Here is a 25,054-nt window from a genome sequence, read left to right as displayed (position 1 = left end):
TAGGATGAAGTGAGCACTTGAGAGAGAGAGAGGTCTTGGAGCTATTTCCAAGCAACTGGAAAAATCTTCAGTTTTGCATGTAAAAGACACCGTGAAATTAATTAGTTAAAGCTGAAAGTAGGTAACTAATGCTTGATACAGCTTTCTTAGTAATTAAATCAATATTTCATCAGTGGAAAATCCGAAATAGATTTTCAGAAGGTGGTTTCCTGATACATTGTCTTTAATGTAAAAGCTGAAGCCTGATGGAAAATTTGATGCATAGGATTTGTGTTACACGACTAATACCTCAGTAGCAATGTTGTGTGACACCTTGTTGTGCTTAAAAAAAAAGATAACCTTTGCTGCCAGGAATGTCACAAGCCTGAATCTGTCAAGGTTTCCAGTTATATCCCAGTAACAGAACAGAGGCTATTACTGCAAATCCTGATAGTGATAGGTAATTTTAACTTCACAGCTGAATTACAAGATTATTTGTTCATGGAATGACTAATTGAAAAATTATCAGTTTGTTTTAAATAACGTATCTACTATTACCCAATTTTAAAGTAGCAGGATTCACCTTTTTCTCTTTACCAAAAAGTGTTTGAAAGGTGAGATTTTTTTATGTAGAACTATATGGACTTCTAGATTTACATTGTCTTTCCTCAGGCCCTCACCTGTTCTAAGTGTGAATTAACCTGACTTTGCCTATTGCAGATTTTTTTTTAACAGAACAGATCTTGTTGAAGATTTAACATAGTTGATAGAATGTAGTATACTATAAATTCTGAACTTGAATGATGCCAAAAGGACAAGATGCAGGAATTACATGAGACAAATTTATTGGTAATGGGGAAGTAGCAGTAATAAACTGCTGTAGTTTGTAGTTATTCTGAGCCTAGTCTGTTCAGCAGCATCAATGAAGCTTTTTAACTTTTCTTTGAAGAGTTGCCACAAGTATGTAGCAAGTCCCCAAGTTCTTAAAAATAATCATAGATAATTTCTGCAAGATTCCTGCCTTGTGCATTATTTCAGTTAATCCTCACAATAAAGAGTAGAACAAGGTTATTCACCATATCAGGCATGATTGTGGAGAAGTGATAAGGATGTCTCTATGCAGTATTAGGTATTACCAGTAATGTTGGTTTAATATGTTGCTGACCTTCATCTTCCATGCTCTCACCCTGAAATATCATGTCCTGGAATGCAAATTATTTTGTTTCTTGTGAGAAATTTGATTACAAGTCAGTGAGGTAGAAGACTGACGGTGTTTGAAAACACAGAGTGAGTTTTTCAAATTAATAAAACTTCTTTAGGTATACTGGTTTCTTGAGTGACATTAGTAACCACCAGAGCATTTAGTGGAAAATAGCCCAGAACACATAAGTCATTAAGTGTGTACTTTAATCAATAAATAGATATTTATTAGTAAGTTTTGCTTTTGAATTGTTTAATGGTAAGTTAGCATTTAGTGAGATTCCACAGAGCCATGAACTCCAGCATGAAATGGCATTGAGTTGACATTGTAGATGCATTGTGCTCCAATAAAAAGTGTACCCTGATCTATGCTGAATAGCCTCCCAACAGAGAAATTAGTGTTCTAACAAATGAATTTTTAATTTATTAGTTTATATAAATCTTCTTGTAACAGGTTTTGGAAAAACAGTCTCAAAGTGTATTCTTTTATGTACATATATACCAAAAACGTTTTCTGATTTGTGAATTAAACCAAGGTGAAAGTGAAACATTATATTAGTGAACATGATATGCTCCCCTATTTGCAGCTTGTGAAACCTACATGCAAATACTTGAGCAGTGTGTCTAGTAAAACAAAAAATTGAAAACATAGTGAAATACCGGAGTGCTTCAGTGGAGGCTATTTCATGGTGATACCACCCAAAACCAGGAAGAAGTGCAGAGTTGGATTTCTTTAGATTGGATTTCTTGCTTTAGTGCTAGAACATCATATGACTGTCCTCAGCTAGCTGAAGGGTAGTAAAAGGGAAGGTGTAAAACTAGGCTTTTCAAAGATTACCAGTGAACCCATGAAAAACAGTGGCACAAATTGCAGAGAAAGACATTTCAAGTAGTTATAAGGAGAAAAAAGTCTTTGCCATAAGGGCGGTGAAACACTTGATAAAGTTGCTTGGAGATTTTGAGGGCTCTCTGTCCTTGCAGATATCCAAAACTTAACTAACCAGGGCTCTGGTGTCACTTTAGATTTGTTAGACTGTGACCTCCAAAAATCCCATCCAACCTACTTCTTTTATTCTAAAAAATAATTATCTATTAATAGATAATCATATTCAACCAGTATAGGTTGAAGGAGCATATTAATAGAGAGGTTCAACTAAGAAATACCTATTTAAAGATAATGGGAGTAATTATCTCTGAGTGTAGAGTTGGAATGTTTTCAAGACTGGAGCACAATTCAGGAAACTCATCACGTATAACAATCTATTTGGTTTGGTGAGTTTTTTTTAATTAAATATTTTCTTTGAGACTTCTGTTTTTCTTAACAGGTATCCAGAATTTCTCTTTTACATCTGAATGTTTTGCCTTCCCTTACCTATTTTTCTGATCACTCTTACTGTTTCCTGAGTAATTTTTAGGCTACTAGGGAAAGATTGCCTTTTATTCTCTTCTTGTTCAGTCATTAACACAATGTAGTTCTGTTTCAATGAGCTGCTGATAAAGAAAATTTAAGATGGATAAGTAGAAGATTTGGGGGAACGGTGAAAGGAAGGAGCTACATGTAGTTGAGTCACATGACTAATTGCATGCAGATGTGTTTTATACCTCTCTATATAAAAATAGATGCATATTGTGGCAGCAGCATTGCAGTGTTGAGTTCTTTTAAGGAATTTTATGTAGTTCGGTGACCAGCATAAACAATGTTGTGGTTTAGTTTCTAAAGAATTAGTTATATAAAGGAATAGTGGGTTTTTTGTAGTAAAAACTCTAAACCTGGCTATGTGCCTACAGCATAGGAGATGAGGGTATTTATTAATTCCCTTTTTGCCCCATTCATCCATTTCTATATCAAAGTGTGCCTGCATTCTTCCTTTGCAGAACATAGAAACAAGGCTAAAGATTTGTTTGCCTGAAGACCTGGGCTCAGCTCTGATGGATGGTGTCGTTCTGTGCCATTTAGTAAATCACGTTCGCCCTCGGTCTGTCGGGAGTATTCATGTACCCTCACCAGCAGTAGTAAGTTGCATGTTTCTTGCTGCATTGAAAGGTTTTGATTACTGTTTCATTCCAAGTGATATTTGGGTAACATAAGAATTAATAAGCCATGTTAGTGTTCAATGAATGATCTCTGCTGTTAAGGGCAACATTTATATGATTGTAAATTCAAATGTTCACTAATTTATATATGATACATTTATATATATCGTCTAGGTATAAGTATGTATATATACAAGCACATCTATAAATGAACAAAATTATCCTGCCTTGTTCCTGATCTAGCATCAAGATCAGGTATTTTCATAATGGCATTTCTGTTCATAACAGTATGAAATGCTTTGATTACAAGTTTTTATTCTAGTACACCCTTAAAAAAGAAAACTAGGCCCTCCTTTGTTGATGGAAAAAATGTGAGGTTGGCTTCAGTGAGCAGTGGGTGGCTTAGCAGATATCATATTACTAAAGCACTTAAAACACTTATTAGCATATTTGTCCTGTTGAGTTAAATGTAGAAGTGATTCCTTTTACCTGCATACAGAACAGAAACTTGCACTGTAGTGATTTAATATAGGCTTGCCTAAATCTAAATTTCTGAAAATTACTGAACATAAACTCTGTGTGCGCTTCTTGAAACTTAGGGAAAGAGTGTTGTGTTCTCTCTCTTCATGTCTATTTCTTGAATAGATCATTGTTTCAGATTTCTGCTAACAGTCTGGTTCTGAAGAGGTTTTGTGTATTTTCAGACTATATGCCTTTCTCTTTTTAATGTACATTTTGGTAAAAATTTGCCATGTGCACCCTTATACTCGATTCTGAGAATACCATGTGGATTTTGGAGGCAATCTGTAAGAACTTCCAAGAAGATAGATTTGAGAAAAATACATTTACTCAGATATTCTAGTGGAATTTCTTTTGCTGTTCCCTGACATAAAATAATTTCTATCTTTGGTAAAAATATGACATTGCCAAAATATGCAAACTTGAATTTCTGGGATAAAATCTTCTCATGACGATTTTTTAAAATAAGTGTCTTGTGGTGTTTTCTGTAAAAAAAAAAATGCACATATTTTAATTTTTTTTCCATTTTGTTTCAACTTTATATTGATGTTCCCTTCCTTGAAACAGCCTTCAAGTTACTTTAGCCTGGAAAATTAGTTTTTTAAATGCCTTACTACTACAGTGAATTCTTGGTTTAAGTGGATATTCGTGAATTACTGTTGTTTCACATCTGATATTGAAAAAGTAAAATAGTGAGGAGTTTGGGTTTTGGTTTTTGTTTTTAATAACATGATACTTCTGTGAGTACTTGGCAAATAGTCCTGAGTGAGACAAATTATAGAAGCGTTTGAGATTCTAGAGTAATAGGATATTGATTCTTCAGAGACATTAATATTGTGTATAACTGTTATAAATTGGTGGGTACATAAAAAACTTAAAAGGAGTGCACCTGTTAATTGGAGTTAAGTTTGTTATTCCTGACTTCTTTTACCATAGACGATTTTTTTTTCTGTTCTACAGCCTAAACTTAGCATGGCCAAATGCAGGAGAAACGTGGAAAACTTTTTGGATGCATGTAGAAAACTGGGGATACCAGAGGTAATTTAATTAAGTCTGTCAATTCTAGATGTTCAAACATGAAACCACATTAATAAGTTGAAGGATAACTTTATGAACTACAGGTTTTTAGCAATAAAGACACAGAATTTAAAAATTGAGCTGAATAGTGTGGTTTAATACTAATGTAGTGCATTTAAATGGCTTATTTCATAGCACTTAAAAATTGCAAGTGTTGTCTCAAAAGAGTGATTCACTATTATCTCTAATACCTCTTTCTTTGCCATGGAAAATAAATAAGAAATTATGGTAATATATTATGTAAGTAGCGAAAAGCTTGCTAATTTTTTTCATTTCACAACATAACTGCATTTTTACCTCATGCTTTTAGAATATGAACTTCATTCTTTTAAATTTTTTCTTTTTTTTGCAATACTTCCTTTTTTTACAATGTTAAGTACTCTGCATTGGTGACTAATAACAGACTCATCTCTTGTATTGAAACATTTCTGCAGTGATTTGAAGAAAAGCGTTGTATGTTGAGTATGGAAAGCACGTATGTGTAAGATTCTATAATCTAGTTATAAGTGTTTTAGTAGCTGGAAACAGGGAAATTGCAGTGCTTGGTGTTTTCTGATTTTCATGTAAAATAGTATCTCTCATCATTTAATTTATTCTCATCTTCATAACTAATGCAGTGAATATTGGAGTTGCATTGGGATTATTTCAAAGACTCCTGTATGGTTTAGAAGAATCTATTAAGAAAAAGTTAAATTTCAAATATATGAGCCTCAAAAGAAGGTAAAATGTTATATAAGGTCATTTTAAACTGAACACAGGAAAATTGCATTATGTATTTTCACTGGTGCCTACATATGACAGTGTAATGAAGGCTGAGTTCTTTTTAGTCTGTTTCAAGAATGCTGAAATGAAAATATATTTTCTGTGAGTTCTACCACCATCCCCTTGGGGAGCAGATGGTAATGCAAAGATTTCACATTGGGAAAAGAATTCTTTGTTTTATCTGTATTTTAGTACTTGATTTGGAGGACAGCAAAAGTGACAGTTCATTTTTGCTATTTGTAGGAATTTTGAGGGGGAGACTTTCTTACAGTTCCAATGAATGGTTCATCATAAAGTCAGTTTGACAATTCAGTGTAATGGCTGGGTCTCTTAAGTTGTAATGGTTCGTTTAGTTCTTCTAGTTATGTAATTTATTATGTTAAAATGATTTCATATTAGAGGTAAGATTTCACATCAGAGAATATCAAAATCTCATTGTTGTGGACGTCTATACATGGAGTATTTGTTAAGCTGCCCCAAAATTCTTCTGATGCATCATAAATTATCAATAAATAGAATACTGGTCAGATTTTCCTGTCTGTTGCCTTTTGGGAAAGAAAAGGCTAAGATCTGTCTTCATTGCTGTTATGGAATTTTTCAGAAATCTTTCCTTCTTTTTGATTTTGGATTTCTATAAGTAAGCTCTCCAGAGAAATACCTTTTTGGTATTTTGTGAATTGGCATTTCTATATTTATTTATTTATTTATTTATTTATTACCCTTGTTTTTTAATGCTTCCATCAAAATTACTGTTGAATTCTTTAGGATTTTTTTAAATTTTATTCAAGTTTTTGTTGAAGAGTTGCATGGAGGTTTGGGCACAAAGCCACATCTTACGAGTCTGATTTGTGAACTAAGTATCTATGTATCTAAATAAGCATTAACTTATCTTGAAGGGAAAAACTCATTTGCTTAAACATTAAATGAATTGCTTGCAATTGGAAACTCAGAATACGTTTTAAGTACTCTGAGGATATTCTGTTTGATTAACCATTGGTAGTTTGCAAATGTGTATTTGCTATATTATGTGAAAACACATCGTGTTGTGGAACTAGCTGGTAGATGCTGGAACTTTGCTGTGTGTTGCAGGGACATGGATTAGGAATGCAAAATTGTATAATAGCGAGTATGACAGTCAGCTGTCAAAAGTTTTTAAAGAACTACAGATGGCGTGCTCATGCTGCTTCAGATTGAGTTGTGCAGTGCCTAACTGTCTCTGGAGAAACCAGGAAAAGGAGTGCAGTGAATGACTTCTTTTTTAAAACAAGCACCTTATGTGGGAGTGATGGGTTCTACTTTTGACTCCTTATACCTGTAGGTATTGGGCTTTTCTGTGGTGCTTATACCCCTGTCTCGTTCCTGAGAATTGACTTGAAATTCTGCTGCATTGGTTTGAAAAGGATTTAAAATGGTCATAATTTGTGTTGGTTTTTTCTCAGTTATTTAAGGAATAGAGTATGTGCTGTTTCTTGAACTCCACAGGTTTGGAACAATTTTGTGTTATGTAAAATGAAAATAAGAAAATAGCTAAGTAATTGCTGTGGTGTGCTGATGTGCATGGTCTCTTACTTCTCTGGTTTTCAGCATTCAATTCTTGGATCAAAATTACTTTCCCAGAATGAACCTGGGATATTTCATACAAATGTAGAACAATGCAGTTGCTATCTAAATGTGTCACACTGAGTATCAGGAGTTGGCATCTTGACCAAAGAATTGCAAATACAAAATTCAGGAACATCAGTGTTTCTTTATAATGACTGGTATGTAGATGACTATGAAAACCTATCATCTGCCAGGTGAGAATTTCAATACACTGGGGGACACATTGAAATTGATTTCTGTTAACAGCCATATGATGCTCCTGATTGCATGCAGAAGGAACGTGCTGGATCACATGCAAAAGGAAGGTTTGGAGTCTGACCCTTAGTAAGCAACTAAATAGCAATGCTCTGGCTGCACCAGGAGGCTGTCAAAAGTGTAGAGAATTGTGTGACAATCAACTTGTGTCCAGTTTTGCCACTAGGCTTTGCTGTAGCACTTTATCAGAGAACCTTTTAGACAACTTTTTGAGACAACACAACATTTTTGTTTGATTTGAGAAAGGGATGTTGTCAGGTAAGTATCTGAATGCAGGAAGATGCATAAAATGTTTGCTGTGCCCCTCAGGAGTTGTATGACAAAAAGGTTCAGTCTTTGTCTCTTAGAAAATTGCTAAAGAATATTTTACGTTGTTAACTAAAACCCATCAAATTACCTAATTTCCTCTATAGTAGCAACAGTGACAAACATTCCTACTTTTTGGCTGATACAGATTGAATAAGCAAGTGGCGGTAGATGTGTGGCAAGCAGGGCTGAGGTCCTGCTGCATTTTTCAGTGACATGCAGTACTTGGATGATGCCATTCACTGGACTTACATTGTTAATGTCACATGAACCCACAAATAATACCACCCTCACTGCTTACTCAGCTCATCCATGTTGCACCCCCCCTCTCTCATACTTTGTGGGTTTGAAAAATAAAGCTGGATTTTTTACTTCTCTTCCGCATGAAAGTGTGGCCCCTAAAGTGTCAAATGTAATGGTTCTGTTGCAGTTCTACTCTTCCTAGTGACATCTCATCCCAGAGATATTAAAAATTGTCAGAAGAGTGAATTATTAGCACATTACCTTGTATGTGAATTTATGGAAGTATTTTGTTTACAACTGCTCTTTCGTAAAACCAGTAACAATGTATGTAAATAAAGGCAAAAATGTTCATGCAGATTTTTTCAACTTGTCATTGCCAAATCAGTATTCGTACTAGGAGCAAGGATGTTGGCATTCTTATATTAACCTACAAATTAATAACTTAATTAAATTTGAGCTTTTATTCTTGGTAGCTGTTATTCCTGGTAATCCATATTACAGGGTATTATGCAATTTCAGTAATGTTAACCAGTACTCCTTTCAAAAGTTAAAAATAATGGATTGTGGTGGGTTGAATGATACTTTACTACAAGCAAGATTTAGACCAAAGCAAAGCTGTACATGCAATATGTTTGAAAGACAAAAGTTTTGGTGTGCATTTTTTCTGGTTCTCAGTTATGAACAAATAAGGGATATCAGAAATAGGATCTGCTAAGCATTTTTCGAAAAAGAAAATAAAATATTTTCAACGTCTGCGAAATCAGCTTTTTGCAAAGACAGGAATGAATTTTTATGGTATGCAGCTTACACTGATTTAATATCTTAACAGTTTAGGCACTTGAGCATATTTTGACCCTTTACGGGGTCAGGTGAGGGAAATAAGATTTATCTTTTTAAAAAGGAAAGAAAGACTTTGCCACGTAACATACTGTGTTGATCTTCATAAAGTTTTAAAAAAAAAAGATAGACTGAAGTTGTCATGATTAGTACTAGAATGGTAATTTCTATTGATAAAAGGCAGTGATAAAATGAAATCTTTCACAGCCAAAGGCTCCAGCAGGTTTACCAAATGTCTGTGTTCCAGCACATCAGCAGTGATGCAGCATGATTTAGTGAGACAAATAATATCTTGGGTAGGAATGAGAGACTTCTGCCATATCTCTTATATTTTCGGTCATTTACATCGTGTAAAGATATTGAGCAGAAAAGAGGGAGATGATAAGGAATGGTTTTTTGGATCTCAAGTCGTTTTATGAAGATGCAGACTATGAAAGGTTTAGCTGTGCCCCTTCTGAGTGACTTTTGAGTCCTGCAAACGGGACCTAACTAATACTGTGTTTCAATCTCTTCTCTGATAATGACATCCACTGTGTAACAATGTCAGACAGAATAATTCTAAAAATCAGTGTGACTTGAGTTAGTGTGGAAATTGCAAATTAAGTAAAACAAGAATAAAGACAGAAAAAACAGGAGGCTTTTGTATTCTAAGAGTGTAGCAAAACAAAGGAGTCAGCCAGGCAGTGACTGTGTTTTATCTTGTATCCACTTATTAGTTGTTCAACTGGTGATAATGTTTTCAGTTTAATGCAAGGTATATTATCATTGCCACTTATGCTTGTTTTCTAATCACTTCACATAATCAGTTACTTCTCCATAGTTTCATCATGAGACATCCATGAAGTTGCAGTAAGTTTTATCAGGTATGACTCCTTTCTCCACCTTTTCCCTCTGGACCTGGTAATGGACAGTGTTTGGCCTATGGTATGGAGTTCAATACACTCACAGTCCTGAAACCAGAGTTCTGAGGTTTTTTTCATTTGTGTTTTGAGAATAGTGCATATGCACTATGGATTTCTTTCTTTAATGCACTTCTGTGGACTTACTCTTGACTTTTTTTACCAGAGTGCAAGTCCGAGGAGGTCAGTTCTGAAATCCTGTTTTAAGTCACTGCAGGGGCATGCAGAATGAGGGTGGTTTGTGCACACAAACAGCTGATTATGCTTTTGCTGTCCCATTTCTGTCTTACAGTGTTTATTCTCTGTGCATGATTGACAGCTGTATGATTTAATCATACAGCTTCATAGATGTAAAATGTCAGTCCATGAATGTAATGATTAAATAGGTATATCTTTGTAGTTATTACTAGCAATAATTTCAGTCCCTTAAGTGAGAGGGGCGGTGTTTGCCATAGATGGATGGATGGGTGATTATCTTGGAGACTTTGTGTGGGAGTCATGTGCTTTTTCACTATTTCATGATGTCATGTTTTAGTTTTGTAGTTTTATTGCACAATATCACTGCAATAAGTGGAAATACATCTGCCATTACAGAAGAGCTAAATATTTTTCATCTACAGTTGCATTACAAAAATCTAAAATACATAAACTATATATATTTTACATTATAAGGTATGAATATAATACCAAATTATCTATCATCACAGAACACACAAAAATAGACATTCCTAAGGCTTCCCCAAGTTTTACTGAATTTAACTAAAACACATCACGGCAGTTTCTGTAGAAAGTTTTCTGCATGTGTTGGCTGTTTTTTTATGTTTTGGCTTCTCTTTATGCTGCTTAGTATGTTAATATTGAGTTAGCAACTTCATCAGTATCTGCAAAAAGTCAACCTATTACCAGCATTCAGTCCCAAAACTCTGAAATTATTCCCTTCTCCATTTTACTACAGTAGGGACTATTGACATTGTTTTGGGGCTTTTTTGGACAAAAATTTCTAAAAGTCCTTGTTATAAAGTTCTGGTGTTTTCTTTTTAAAATACAAGTTGAATGTATCTTAGATGCTTACTTTTGGTATGTGTTTGCCATAAGTAGGAATTGAGTTTTGGATGTTGTTCCAAAATTAATCCATCATTTACTGGGTTTGTTGGTGTCTTTTGTATAAATGCAATATATTATGTAGTTGGTAGTCAGGAACAGTTTCTACTAAAACTTGTCTCTGTGGTAAGCAGTTTGTGAATGTAGGTGTTCTCAAATACTGTACTAGTTCTATCCCATTTTTAAGCAAGATCAGCATGTTTTGTACTGTGAGTTTTCATATTCTAAAAACTAATAGAATTGCATTGAATTTCGTTATCACATTAGAGTTTTGAGTTAAAAAATTCTGAGAAATTACTGCAAAAAACGTGTTATGGCTAGGCAGGTTGGTTCCATGCTCTCTATCTGCTGGCCTAAGTAACAAAATTTTGCAGCTTTTGACTCCTGGTAAAGCTAGAATCAGTCATGGTAAAAGGGGGAAAAGAAATTTTGTATTACCTACAGTTTTGACTTCCAGTTTCACTTGCCACTTTTCAGGATAGAAAGACATTTGAAATATTTTAAAGTTTAATTTATTTCAAATTGGATCTTGAAACATTGCACTAACAGAAAACAGACATTGAACTTCCATGTCCTGGTTTATTTGGTGTAATGTCAGTTCATTAAGGAAGTGAGACTGAAAAGCTTCCACAGGAACAGTGTTCTCTCAAACTCTTACTGTAATTTTCCTGTAATCCTGTAATTCGCCTGTAATTTTGTTCAGTAAGTATTCATTATCTCAGTAAGGCCTTATTTGCAACATGAAATGGTATATCTTAGATTGCATTTCCAAAGTACTAGTGTTGCTTAGTTGGATTTAAATGTTAAATATCTGTGTGAACATATTGATACTATTACATATTACACTTCATATTGTATAGCTAGTCTAGAGTAAGCTTAGAGTAAGTTGCCACATCAAATCATTGATACTTTCTAAAAAAGATATGGAAATCTAACCTAGTAATTTTAAAAATGCTATGTAAGGAATTTAGTGTCCAATTCTTCACTTTAGAAATTTTATTAAAATTAAGTATACTTAGTGCTACAATGACTTTTTAAGTTTCTGTCCCAGGATATCATTTGAGGTGATATTTGAATACTAAGTTTTAGACTATTATATTAGAGATTTTTTTCATACTTCTAATGATTTCTGTAAGTACTTTTGCTTGAGACTTCATATTGCTGCTGCTTGTGCTTTTAACAGCTTTCTAACCCACTGTTCGCTGTATTATAAGTTAGTTTTTTCAGCTGGTTCCAGTTAAGCTTTTGAATAAGGTCCAGATGGACAAAGGTGTGCAGACCTCGTTGGAATGAGTGGATCACATGTGCTTCCTCAGCCTTGTGAACTTGGGCATAATTTTGGAAGGATTAGAAGGCTTGAGCTGTTCTATCTTAACCTTCTGATGTTATACGATAGCTTCGGTAGAGGAAATAAAGGAAAGCTGGGATGTCTGCTGACTAAGGCAATACTAGGAAAAAACTATTCCTACATGTTTATGCTAGAATATTGTGATAACTTATTTATCAATATATTTCTATTTTTGTATTTTTAATTTTTTGCACTCTTTTTCTGTTCTAATGGCTGCCCTTCGGGATAGGCTGACCTCTGCTCTCCGTATGACATCCTGCAGTCGGATATTCGTCACATTCGAAAGACTGTTGACACTCTGCTCGCCCTCGGGGAGAAACCCCCACAATCAACTTCTACTTTTCGCTCCTGGGATCTATTAGGCTTTTGTCTTTTCCATATACTTTTTATAGTCTTGATGTATATAACTTATCACTGGAATTTGCTAACAGCATAACCTGTTCGCATGTGCGCACAAACTTTCTGCTTTGTCTCTGACAAATTACAGGTACTTAATTTCCTTCCTTTGCCTTACAAACTTCTCCCTTTCCCTTGCTTCCCTTCCTTGTAATATCTTTATTAATCTCTTGAAATAGGAGAGAGAAGTAGCATCTTGAAGGCAAGTCCCATGTCTTCCAGTGGTAGTTATAGTTTAAGAACTTATGTACATCTTTATTTATAGTTTTTCTTTCATGTTGCCTAGACTACTCGTTAAATATGTTAAAGCAGTGAAGCTCCTCTTACTCCATTTTTGCATGTAGGCTAGATGTCTGTCACAAGCTAAATAGAACTGAGCCTCTTTCTTTTTGTGAAAATCCAAGAACACTGCAGATACTGAAGCAGCTTCAGGTGGTACTTCCAGCAGGTGATAGTATTTTCTGAGTGGGTGCCAATTATCTCTGCACATACTATGTTAAGAGCACTTAGAGAACTGTCTTTCAAATTACTGTGATTTTTTGATTCTTATATATTAATAAGACTACTGTAACTTGAAAGAGTAGTGTTTGTCTCTACTGTTCTGATTAAATTCCATACTGGAGTAGTTACGTTTTCCTATGGTATAATAATCTTTTTCTTCTGTCACACAAAACACTGTTGAACTCCTTTTAAACACTTGCTATGTTAGACCCCAAAGGTGACTGTAAATTAGCAGTGGGTGTGACCAAGCCATAGAATCCAAGGGACTTTAGAATGTTACAGGATGAAGATCATGCAGTACAGTGAGACAGTTTGGTAATAAGCTGTTAGATCCCTTTACCCACTATTCTTTAGTGTGGCGTCAAGGAAGCCCCATCATTATCTTCTCTGTTGCATCACCTGTGAAAATGCAGATACTGTTTGTTTGTTTGTTTATTTGTTTGTGTAACCAATGGAGCAAAGACAATGTAGCTAGGAAAAGAGGTCCTCTGGGAAGGACTCTAACTTTTCCATCCTAGGAAGTTTTAGAGAGCAGCTTAGACATACATTAGCCAAGAGCTATTTTGGTATGTTTGAACTCTGCCTATGGTTAGACTGCTGGACTAATGACTTACATTTCCCTTCCAGTTCTGTGTTCTGTTCATCTACTCTAAAACTTAAAATGAAACAATTTTGGGGTTTTTTCCTTATTGATATGAAATATACAAATGAAAATTGATTGAAAAATACAAACCCTCAAGTATAAATCTATATTGATGTTGCAATATTGGCCTAGATGCTGTTGCCTAAATTTGTAACTCAGTCTCAGGCTAGCTAACCAAAGGATCTCAGTTTTGTGTCTTGAAAATACATGCATTCATTTCCCCCTGTCTAGTATATAATAAAATTAGCTATAGACTTTTAGAGTATAACTAGGATAAGAATTTGTATGTTACTGATTATTCTGGCCATACAGTTATTATTTAATGCTGCTCTATAAATATCCCCACTCCACAGATACTTGTGAAATTTTATTAAAAAACTTTTAAATGCAGTTCTATTCCTGGTTTCTGTGGCTTAAATATATAGGTATAGATAGATATAGATAAAAAGTAATAAATATGTTATTAGATACACATTTTACAATGGAAAAATCAATTTCAGACAATGGATAAATCAAAATTTTTAAAGGCTTTGGTGTCTGGCAGCTTCCAGTACATACATATAACAACTTTATTGTTAAGAATGTCATCTGTGACCAGGCGAGAGCTCAGTGAGTGCTTCAAAGCTTTTTATTTGGTGTATAGTTATAGACCTGTGCCCTCATCCTGTACAGACCTGTCTTCTAAATGTGTTCCTAATTTCTGCAGTTTTAGCACCAGACATTTGTTTACTCAGTCACAAATTGGCATTTAAGTTTTCACTTCAAGCAGATCTTTGTTTTGATTTTTGTAGTCTTTTTCTAACTGTTTTGCTTTTCTGATGAAACTGAGTGACATATGGCTTGAGTAAGTTCAGAATCTATCAATGTTTCTCTATAATCCAGTGTTGGCATTTGAGACAGAAGTGATATGTTCTGTAGGGCTGGGGTTTTGTTATTGCTCCCATAAATAGGTAAATAGGTCTCTTGTCTGCTTTGTGTTGTGCCCTCCTTATATGGTGCTGAACATGTACGATTTCATCTTTTCAAATTAGAAAATCATGTGGAGAAAGGTTTTGCTACCATCCTATAATACACATCTGTCCTGTTGTCTAATAGCATGTCTGATTATCCACTGTATCCAGTAGTCTGGAAGGCGGTAAGAGGAGTAATCAGTGTGTTTTGCATTTTCAGTGTGTGGAAATGGAAGTTCATGTCTTCAGTGGTTTTGAATGCTCTATCAGAGTAGAGACTGGGCTAGAAACTGAACAACTGTTGTGCCAGTGTGGACCAAGTGAACATCCCCTAGTCACAGTGACACTTAACTCTCAAACTTGTCCAAAGTCCTAACTTTGTATCTGCTTACCATGCAAAGAGTCATCACTTAGTTACTTAGGGACCATTTTCTGTGTGTTCTCAGCTATGACAATGTCTGGTATTTAAAGTGTAGCATTATGTGCAGTTTCTGGTAGTTAGAAGTTGTGAAGCTGTCTTGAAACAGATTATGAGAAACACCAAACATACTTGGTTCTTGGCAAGCACAGCTGTGCTACCATACGTGAAGCTTATCCAGTTTGGTATTTTTTGGGAGTTGTTATTGATTACACTTCCAAATATCTGTAAATATTACAGGCAAAGAAATAATGAAATTACCATTACATTTTCTAAGTCTGAATATAATAAAGTTTCTCAAAATATATTTAAAACGTAATGCAAATATGAAAAATATCTGTCTTTCCATCTCTGAAGTCAGTAATTCTTACACTAAATGGTGAACTGGAAACTAAAACATCATTAACTCTAATAGCTTCTCATAAATTCAGAGTCCTGTTTCTGTGCTACTCTTCTGTGGCTTTAGTACTTCTGAACCAAACAGTTCAACTCAGTTCCTCACCTCTGAGGAGATGTCAATATTGAGATATCCAGTTAGATATAGTTGGTACTTACTGCTCTTAGCCAGTCATATAATTAAGTTGATTGCCTTGAGTTTTTAAAAGAAGTGCACTTTAGTTCACCCCTATATTCATTAATAGCATTAATTATATTTGCTCCTCTGTTTCTTTTCCCATTCATTTTTTTACATTGCAGTGATCATCATTTTCAGACCATGGTTTCCTAATAAATTGGTTTCCAGTGTGGTCTGTGCCTATCATATTAATTACTCTTATGTCCTGTGGAGGTCATCTCATCCATGCTGCAATAAAATAATAAATATAGCTTGTAGTGGATATTCTTGCAGGCAAAATGCATTTGCACTGGATCACGAGCACTGGCATTTTGATGGGAGTATTTGACTTCTTTTTTCCTTGATCCAGAAAAAAGGAAATATTTTCAAGTTCAGTGTAATGCAGTATAGTAGTCCTTCAAATGCCTCTTGTATATTAACAAGTTTTTATAGTTGAAAACTGTATATAGGTCCCATTGTGTTCCTAATAAGTGTTCTGAAAGTTGAACTTTATGTGAATGGGGACTGAATTAGATCTGAGCAAATATTCAGTACAGTTCTACTCAGTATACATAAATAAGTTACCAAAGAATTGCCATATCATTGTTTTTCATTAAAATTTCTCTCCTGTTTAAAAAAAAAACAAAACCCAACAAAAGCAAAAAACACAGTCATACATGCAGGTTGAGAAAAAAAAGGTACAGCTGGTTTTGTGAACCTTTGCCATTTCCTTCATTTCTAGAACATAAGCTGTATTATGCAGAAAGAGCAGTAGAAAGATATTGTAAGGTAATGACCTATTCTGCTTTGATGATACATAACACTCATCACTTTCTCTGAATTTAATATGTAAGTTTATGGTATAATTGGTATTTCCCTTGTAAGATTATGTTTTCTCTTACTGTTTCATGTGTGTCTTGTCTTTATTAAGATTTTTGTTCCTTGAAGTTTCTGGTCACCATTTTCTAAGCATGTTAGAATAAAACTCTGGGGGATTTTGTAAAATATGTGGTCTATTTTTACATTTTATGACTCAACGTCATGATTTAATGAAGAATCCAAAGCCCATCATTGGCAATTACAGTTTTGCAAATATTTCCAGTTTATTGAATGTGCAGAAGATGCACCTATCTAGATGTCTAACTGGCATATACAAATATCAACAATAATAGTGGAAAAGGAAAAAAAATATGTAAAAGGACATCATTTAAAATTGCCTTAGATATATGAAAAAGTAAATATTGGCTACAGCTTTCTTGTCCGGCTCTTTAGAAAGAAAATTGGCCTTGACCTAAAAAAATTAGAGGTTGGGTATATTGGACATAAGTTTGCTTAAGTGTAATGCCCTGAAGTTTCTTTTATTGACTTCCCACTTCAAAATACTTGGCTAAAAATATGAAATTATGGGCATTATATGGACTTAATTTTTTTAATTTGTGCTGTGAGAAATTGCACATTCCAGTATTCATTGTTTTATTAATATTTTTCCCCTGTAGATCTGAAATCTCATATTCTAGAAATACAAGAAAGAGGCTCTTGCCAAATTGTGTGATTCCATTTCTCTGTATTTTTACTAACAAATACAGAGAGCTGGGCCCTGCTCTTATCATGATACAGTCATTTTACCACTTACCAATCTGATACTATAGCATCAATGTCTTTTTTATAAGTACTTACTGTATCTGAATTTGCCCTGCCATAAACTAATTCAAACAGTTGTCTTCACTTTGAAGTCATCTAGAGTCAAAGAAAATAGATTCGTATGTGAAGTGTGTCACATATTCTTGAGGGATTAATGTCACTGTGTATTCCTGGCTTTCTTCTATCCTAATTCAGACATTTTGTTCTAGGATTAGAAACTTGCTATGGCAAGCACATGCATACATGCACGTTTGTGGGTACACCTGTGGTACTGTCTCTTTGTGCTGCTTTGTGATTCAGCCTCCTGCTGCTGCCTCCTTTTTGTGCATTTCTTAACGTTTTTTCCTTCAGGAGGAGTTCGTTCTTTTGCTTCGTGATGAGTTTGAAAACATCGTTATCCATTCAAAATGGCTGTGTGTCTGTAGAAGGTGGTTTGCTTGCAACAAGTAATATAAGTTCCTTTGTGTTCTTAGAGAGAAAAAAGACAGTAAAAATACATACAGACCTTCATTTTTGTAGTGGATAGAGAATAGAGAGATTGGTGCTGCTATGAGAGGAGTGGCAGCCCTTCCCACCACAGATGTTTTAGGCTGCTCTGTAGAATTAGTATCCATTTCTTCCATCTTTTGAAGTTTGTTCAGTGATGGTTTCAACAGGGGCGTTTTTAGAGAGAGAATTCACACTTCTATACAGAAGTGTTATGCATTTGAATCTATTGTAATTGGGACAGAAATTTTCTTAAATGTGAGGGGAAGTGGGTAAGTTGAGTCTCCTCAAAGTTGGGCAAGTTTTCCTCTTGGTTGGTCAGGCATTTGCTTCAAAATGCAAGGATTTAAGGAAAGCTTTGAAATCTCCATGGCCTGCAGCTTCACAGCTCTGCTGTCGGTGGTTTCCAGAGAGCAGTTGTATCTGGTGAGGAAATGAGACAAAGCATGGAAAAGCAGGGACAGGAGCTGAACTTAAGTATGGAGACACCTGGGATGTTACTGCTGTTATGGAAAACTTTTGTTTGTGCTTTGGATTCCATCCTTGGCAAGATTTGACTTTTCTGAGTCTGAGAAGTAAATATGTGACTCAAAAACTCACATTTGAGAAGTATGTGATACAGGGTTGATGAAAGCCATTTACAAAGCTTTTAAGATAGTGTTTGGGGCTTACATATCAGAACTGATTTGTGGTGCATTAAGAGAAGTTGGTCATTTTTAGGAGATGGCATCTGTCTCATTGTCAAGTTTGGAAAGTTCATCGTAGCCATGTGTTTAGCTGCAGAATTATAAATTATTAGCCAAGTTCTGTGTGCCTCATAAGAGAAGGCTGCCAAGTGTATATGTTTTGAGCACTAACATAGAATGATACATTAAAAAGTTATATGGTGGGAAACTTTTCACTCCTATAACACAGTTGTATGGTCCTATTTTTTTACAGACCTAGAATAGCTTTCTTGATTGGAATATGCATCTTGTAAATACAGCAGGTGGAGAGAGGTTGCTTCATACAAACTAAATTACTATGCTGCATTTAAAATGATTAGATAATGCTTGGCTATAAAAACAGGAAAAAAAACATATTGGATGGGGGTTTTTTTGGAAATGGGGCATGCATTCCCTTATGCATTTAGTGCAAATGTACTTACGAACAACTGCAAAAACCTTAGCAAGAGAGCATGACAGAACAGCTCAGTGAGTGCTTAGAAGGTGCCACAAAAATAGTGGATTTGGAATTTAAATTTTTCTTAAGTAAGCATCCTTAACTGTGGTGGTTCAAGCAAATCAGACTTCAATAGCAAAATGTGGAATATTTTCAAAAGTAAATATCTAGCAAGGTAGGTTTTCTTAGGAGTTGAGGTTTTGGGTTCAGTACATACCCTTCAGCCACGTAATGCCAGTCTCTTAGTTTTCAGATACTGGATTCCACAGGCCTTCTTATTAAATGCCTTTTGTCTAGCATAGATGAATAATGAAATACTGGCATGCTAAGGGCCACCAAATCTGTGAAACAAGAGCTTACTGTACAAAGACACTAGAAAGAAGTAGAAAAGTGTGGAAAGAATAACATTTCACTTTGGATGTGTGATTTGTATTCTCAGATAAGATTAATATAATTATTTTTTTGTAAAAATGATCAAAATTAGAGCATTGTAGATTTTTAGATGAACTGACTCCCAGGACAGTAGATTGGCAAAATGTCTAGTAGAAATCACACTTTTGAAGTAGAAGAATATTGAGGTGGGGTTTTTTTCCCTTTTATTTGATATTAATGTATCTACCTTTTTACGTAGCCATTTTGGTGCCAATCGGTATCAGTTTAGGAGTTTGCATCCTAAACGATATGATTTTCTGGAAAAGACACTTTTTCCAGAGGAATAGAAGTTGGGGGGAACCATCTCTGACAGCTTTCAGGTCAACATTTCAGTCAGAAAAACAAACGAGAATGAACTGCAGAACTCAGCGTCTTAAATGATCCATTTATGGTAGGTAGGTTTGGAGTGGAAATGTGAGTGATGACCTGGAATGGCTGCAAGATGGGAGTAGTTCCTTGGCCTGGCTGGACAAATAGTTGCTGCAGAGAGGGGCAGGGTGGCCAGCAGAAATAGGAGGTAGTTGCCACAGTTTGATCAGTGTGAATCAGAATCCACAAACTCAGTGGAATAGTAACTCAGCTTTAGCAAGAATATTACAGCAGCTTCCATGTAGAGAAATGTGTGTTGTCCATCTCCTGCAGACCTACTCAGCCAAACTCCTTGAAAATTATCTGTTTGAAGTTGTTTCTTGGATCATAAAGAAATCTTTCAAACTTAAAATAATAAAGACTAAAACAACTTCAGTAGTAAATATAAAATGTAAACAAATATAGATAAATTACAGTAAAAATTACCAGTATCAGATGCCATGATTGTGAATGAAGTTTGTCTCTTATCTTCAGGTTCAGTAGTTAATAGGTATGTTTTGCAGTTTTTCCTCTCATTGAGGCTGGAGTGGGGTGTGAGGAAATTCACAAGAAGCAAGCTAAATGTTGATTATGCATTAAGGAAATATTCATTAACAGAAGAAAGTTATAAATATCAGAAGCAGTGGAACAGCTGTTTAGAACTGATACTTTTCTGGAGCTGTGGCCCACTAGAGGAGGTCTCCTGAGCATGGACTAGACAAGAGTGGAAGGAGATAAAAACAATTAAACATAGGTTCATAACGTAATAAAGACTGTATGAATTGTTCCTGTGTGTACCAGTTCCATTATACTTAGTTTTAAGGCTCCACAGGAGTCTAGGAAGGGACTAGAGTTGAAAGAATGTGTCATGAGAAAAGAGGTGGAAGAGATCAGTGAGGTTTAAATTGAAGAAGTAATCAATATGAGGAAATGTGGAAAAGGACCATGAATTGACCCTTAGTTAACATTACAGACACAAGAAGAATATTGAATAGAAGACAGGCAATTAATTAAAATCTTCTCAAATGCATTAGTAGTTTTAAAAGCTGAAAGTTTATTGAATAACTAAGATATTCAATAATGAGAATATTAAAACTACCCTCTCTTTCCAAAAAATCAGTATTCCAAGTCTGCTGATGGTCGGGTATGGATGTATAGGGAAGGAACAGGTTAGATCACATAGATGGTGCCTTTTTTATGCTTCAAACAGTGACATAGAACTGAAGGATTTCGTGAGCCAGACACTGTTTCCATGTGTTTGTGTTTAATAGCTCTGTTTGGATTTTTCTCTTACCTGTATATTTTTGTCATCCCACTTATGCTTTTGGCTTCCATGTTGTGGCAGTGAGTCTCACAGTTGTAATTATGGTTTATGTGATGTAGTCTGGCTTTTCCATTTATTTATTATAGACCTGCTGCCTGATTTCTTAACAAGAATACCCAGTAACATTGAGAACAACTCTTTAAAGAAAGGGCCAGTCATGACACAAGGCTGCCCCTCTAAGGCTTTCTCTAATTATTCATGGGTGGGTGTCTTGCTCTCCCTTGTAGGAGATACAGTATTTGACTTAACTGTCTTCTGCTGTAACAGCCTCTGTGGACAGCTAGTGAGTTCCATCCTGGCCATGACTGCCGTGTCCTTATGGTGAATAAAGTTGATTCCTGGGTGTTTCAAATAAGGTGAAAATACTTGGAATGAAATACTTTGCCCATTGAATGCACACCATTGCACACACTTCCCTTTATGTGCTAGTGTGTAATTTTCAATGTGCATATCCTGGGACTTGTCTAGAGCTGAGTGAGAGAATGGGGGTTTTTTGGTTTGCTTTTTTTAAAAAAATTCAGCCTTCCATCCCCCATCTCACACATATAATAAAGCAAATGCCGTGTTATCCTGCTTTGTCGGTGAAAGTTTGGTGTATGCTTGCTGGCCCTCCCTCTTAGCTGTTTACATGCTGTAATGACCACAGAACAACTTGGTTCTGGGGCCCAGAATATTAACAAATCTTTCACTAACTCTTAGGTGTAGCAGGAGCAAAATCAGAGGCTTTCTGTCAAAATAACAGGAAGTTCTTTTTAATTAAAAATAGGAAACGATTCCTGCTTGCTGGGCTTTGTGTTCCAAATGTAATCATGTGAAGTGAGGTTCTGCAGTGAGTACTAAATATTCTAATTTTTACTCCTTTTTTTGTCTTTTTCTAGGAGAAGCTCTGCCTACCACATCACATCCTAGAAGAAAAGGGCTTGGTAAAAGTGAGCATAACAGTTCAAGCATTGCTAGATGTAACCACAGTGAAACAAGCTTTATTCACATGAAACTACTCTCTCTGCTGTTACCAGCTACACTGTGCCATGAAAGAATCAAAAAACTGCCCATTTTTTCAAACTGCATTGAAAACAACTCAGTACTCCAAGAGTATTCTTATGATTTTAAACTCATATTTTCAGACTGTACGTATGTGTCGAACTAAAAAGCAGAAACTGAACAGAAACATTTTCTAGAGGAAGTTGGCGCTTCACTGCTTTTATAGCTCACTTTGTACAGTACTTATTAAAACAACCACTTCTCTGCCACTTAAAATTGTGTGGAGTACACAGCTGTCTTGCAGCAAGATACCTTTGTATTACTAAACTAAGAATCACTGTAATCACCTGGGGGGAGGGAGAAGGGAGGGTAAATCAGACTGCTACCACCTTAGGTTTTTCTGCAGTTGCTTCAGGCTATTGCCTTTTAAAAATATCCAGACATAAAATATTTATATATATATTATTTATTAGTGAGTTGTTATTCATCCTTTGGATGCAAAATGTATATTAGGAAACTGTATTTTATTACTGCTTTTTTTGTGGTTAAACACTTTATTTTAATATAAATACTTAGTTATTTTTTATTCTACTTGGTGTGCAGTAGCTCTAGATCTCCATAAATTGTATTTTCTAATATGTAAGATAAAAAGCAAACAAAATAGGTGCTTCTATTAAAAGAACAGCTAGCTGGAATGGCATTCTTTATTTCTTCAATCTGTGGAACATTGGTAAAAAATGTCTGCATTCCATTGAGTTTCCTACATACATTCCAGTAACACCTCTCCCCTCACTAGACTAAATTGGCTGAAAGTGAAAGCACACCCATTTTATTTGTATATAGATGTTTAAAAACAAAAAACAAAAGGAAATATGTAAACTTGAAAAATAAATGTGAACAAATATTTTTGATTGCTTATTTTACTATGCACAAGACATTTAACTTTTGCCACAACAAAATGAATTATGTGTATTAGGATCATGTGTCTTGAAATGTAATTTTGCACTGTAACTTGATTTCTTTTTAAAGATTACAGCACTACAGAACCAATAATAAAAAATAGCACAAGATCATTAACAAAATTCACCAGACAGCCAAAAAATTGTTTTCTTCAGTGATTCTGTCAAGAGGAGGTAAAATGACTGAAATAGCCAAAGGCAGTCTCAAAGACCTGATCTTCCAGATCCAACCTGCCTGGGTACAGTGCTTCTCTTTAAAAGTATCCACAGAATTAAGCACAATGTTCTGTAGTGCACATTTGCAGCATCAGACCTCTACTTCCATGTCAGCAATAGGAAATAAAAGTTCTTCTCCTTATCACCACTTTACATTTTTCAGAGATTTTTAAAAGCATAATTTATTGCTAAGACATCATGCATTTTAGATCAAAAAGTTCCAGCACAGTGATTCTTCTGCTATCTGGAACATCCCATTTTCATTCACACAAGAAGCCAGTGCTGGGGTTTGGGCAAGCAGGACAGGGCAGCTGCATGTAGCGAAAAGGGAAGCTGGCTGGGGCCACACAAGCAGGGAGTTTGAAATGTAGAGTGGCAAAAAAAAGAGGCAAGGAGGTGAGAGGATTGATATTTAAGCAAGAGAATGTGGAGAGAACTATTGTATGAAGGCTTTTGGGCAGTGATGCATACTTGTCACCACCCCCTCTCGAGGCAGCTGCACACACGCTCCCAGGCACTGCTTTTAAACCCCTCCACGTTCAGTAGCAGATCTGCTGAGCTTCAGATGGTGTCTGAAGGCAGAGCAGACACTTCAACACCACCACTTGCTGAGGGGCTGGGAGGTAGTGACAGCAGCGTGTGAGAAGGAGGGAGGTGGACTCACAGACAGTGAGAGAGTATGCATGGAATATCCAGTTACTTCAACCAAAGCAAAACCATTTATTTTGTAGAGGGAACATTGACTTAAATTGTAATTTGATTGGCAGCTAGCATATTGTTTCCTATAAAATGTACTGTGCACTTTAACACTAAATGAAAATGTATTTTAATATTTTACAGAGCTGCACAAATATCTGTTTTGTCAAAAAGCATGAGCAATGTAAAGAAAATAAGTTTTCAAGTCAGAGTTTATCAAATTTTAGAAGCATTCAAGGGTCAAGTATAAAAATAGGAATATTGATTTCTGCATCTTGAGGGATAAAATGCAGGTTTCCTGAGTATTTTTTTACAATGTATATATGGCAACATGAAGCTTTGTAATTATTATTATTTTGACAAATCTTGTTTTTTCATAATTAAAATTCTGTTTTTCTCCTGCTAGTGTCTTTCAGTATTTGCTTGAAGTTGGCTGTAAATAGCTCTAAGTATTTTGTAATACAGCTTTTTTTATGCAGTCTTAACCTGTACGGCTAAAAAGAGAATCTTCATGATCCTTTGTACAATATTTATATGTGCAATAAGACATGCATGGCAAATCTGTAATATCCTCCACAGTGAACATAATGTATATAGAAAGTCTTTACTGTAGTTACAATTAAACTATATTATTTGCAGAAACCCTTTAATGCCTTATCCCTGTGACTGATGATTTCTTGTAAAAGAGATGGTAGTTGGAAAGTGTAACACTGGAAATTACGGGTTTGGGCATGGGGGAAGATGATGATGTGATGCAAATGAAGGAATTTTGCAGCTAAAGTAGGCATAAGATCCAGCTGGTAGCCATTGGGTACCTGCAGTGTTCTCCCTGCAGCTCTGCTGCTCCTGTTGTGAGGGCCTCCTGCCAGTGCAGCAGTGGCAGTGAATTATCTGCCCTCTGCTGCAGGGCTGGGCTCAGGGAGATGGGGGGAACTTCGTGCTCACGTTGGTGTATGAGAGTTGTTCATTTTACTGCTAACGCTTCTCTCTACAGGGCAGCCTTTTCTCCTCCTGAAATGAAATTGTTCTGCAGCTTTCTACTTCAGCAAACAAAACCTGAAGATTCCTTGATAGTACTGAGTCCAAGCAGTAAACACAGTAACCCCTTTTGCCCCAGGGATAACCCAGTGTGAGCCAGGGCTGGGCTCAGCTGCTTTGCTCTGCCCCTGGCTGCAGAAACTAGGAGC

The 25,054-nt window shown here is 35.5% G+C and overlaps 1 protein-coding gene across 12 annotated transcripts in view; it reads left to right on the top strand.

Moving 5' to 3' along the window:
• Nucleotides 1-24,517, top strand: part of LRCH1 (leucine rich repeats and calponin homology domain containing 1) — a 116,183-nt gene extending 91,666 nt beyond the window's left edge. For 6 of the 12 annotated variants that reach the window (XR_015801473.1, XR_015801471.1, XR_015801472.1 and 3 more), the window contains 4 exons: nucleotides 3,055-3,192; nucleotides 4,693-4,770; nucleotides 12,392-12,649; nucleotides 21,894-24,517. Coding sequence is in view for 6 of the 12 variants with exons in the window: in XM_088159677.1 (XP_088015803.1) it covers nucleotides 3,055-3,192; nucleotides 4,693-4,770; nucleotides 21,894-22,007 (330 nt within the window). In the remaining 6 variants the exon portion in view is untranslated. The remainder of the gene's footprint in view (nucleotides 1-3,054; nucleotides 3,193-4,692; nucleotides 4,771-12,391; nucleotides 12,650-21,893) is intronic. The other 6 variants (XM_088159677.1, XM_014868808.2, XM_088159676.1 and 3 more) reach the window with 1 other exon arrangement.
• The last annotated feature ends 537 nt before the right edge of the window (nucleotides 24,518-25,054 follow it).

This window comes from Sturnus vulgaris, chromosome 2 (assembly GCF_052056855.1).
Source record: "Sturnus vulgaris isolate bStuVul1 chromosome 2, bStuVul1.hap1, whole genome shotgun sequence".
NCBI classification, from domain to species: Eukaryota; Metazoa; Chordata; class Aves; order Passeriformes; family Sturnidae; genus Sturnus; species Sturnus vulgaris.
Note: the sequence above shows the minus strand (reverse complement) of the source record. Positions and strands in the feature narration are given on the sequence as shown.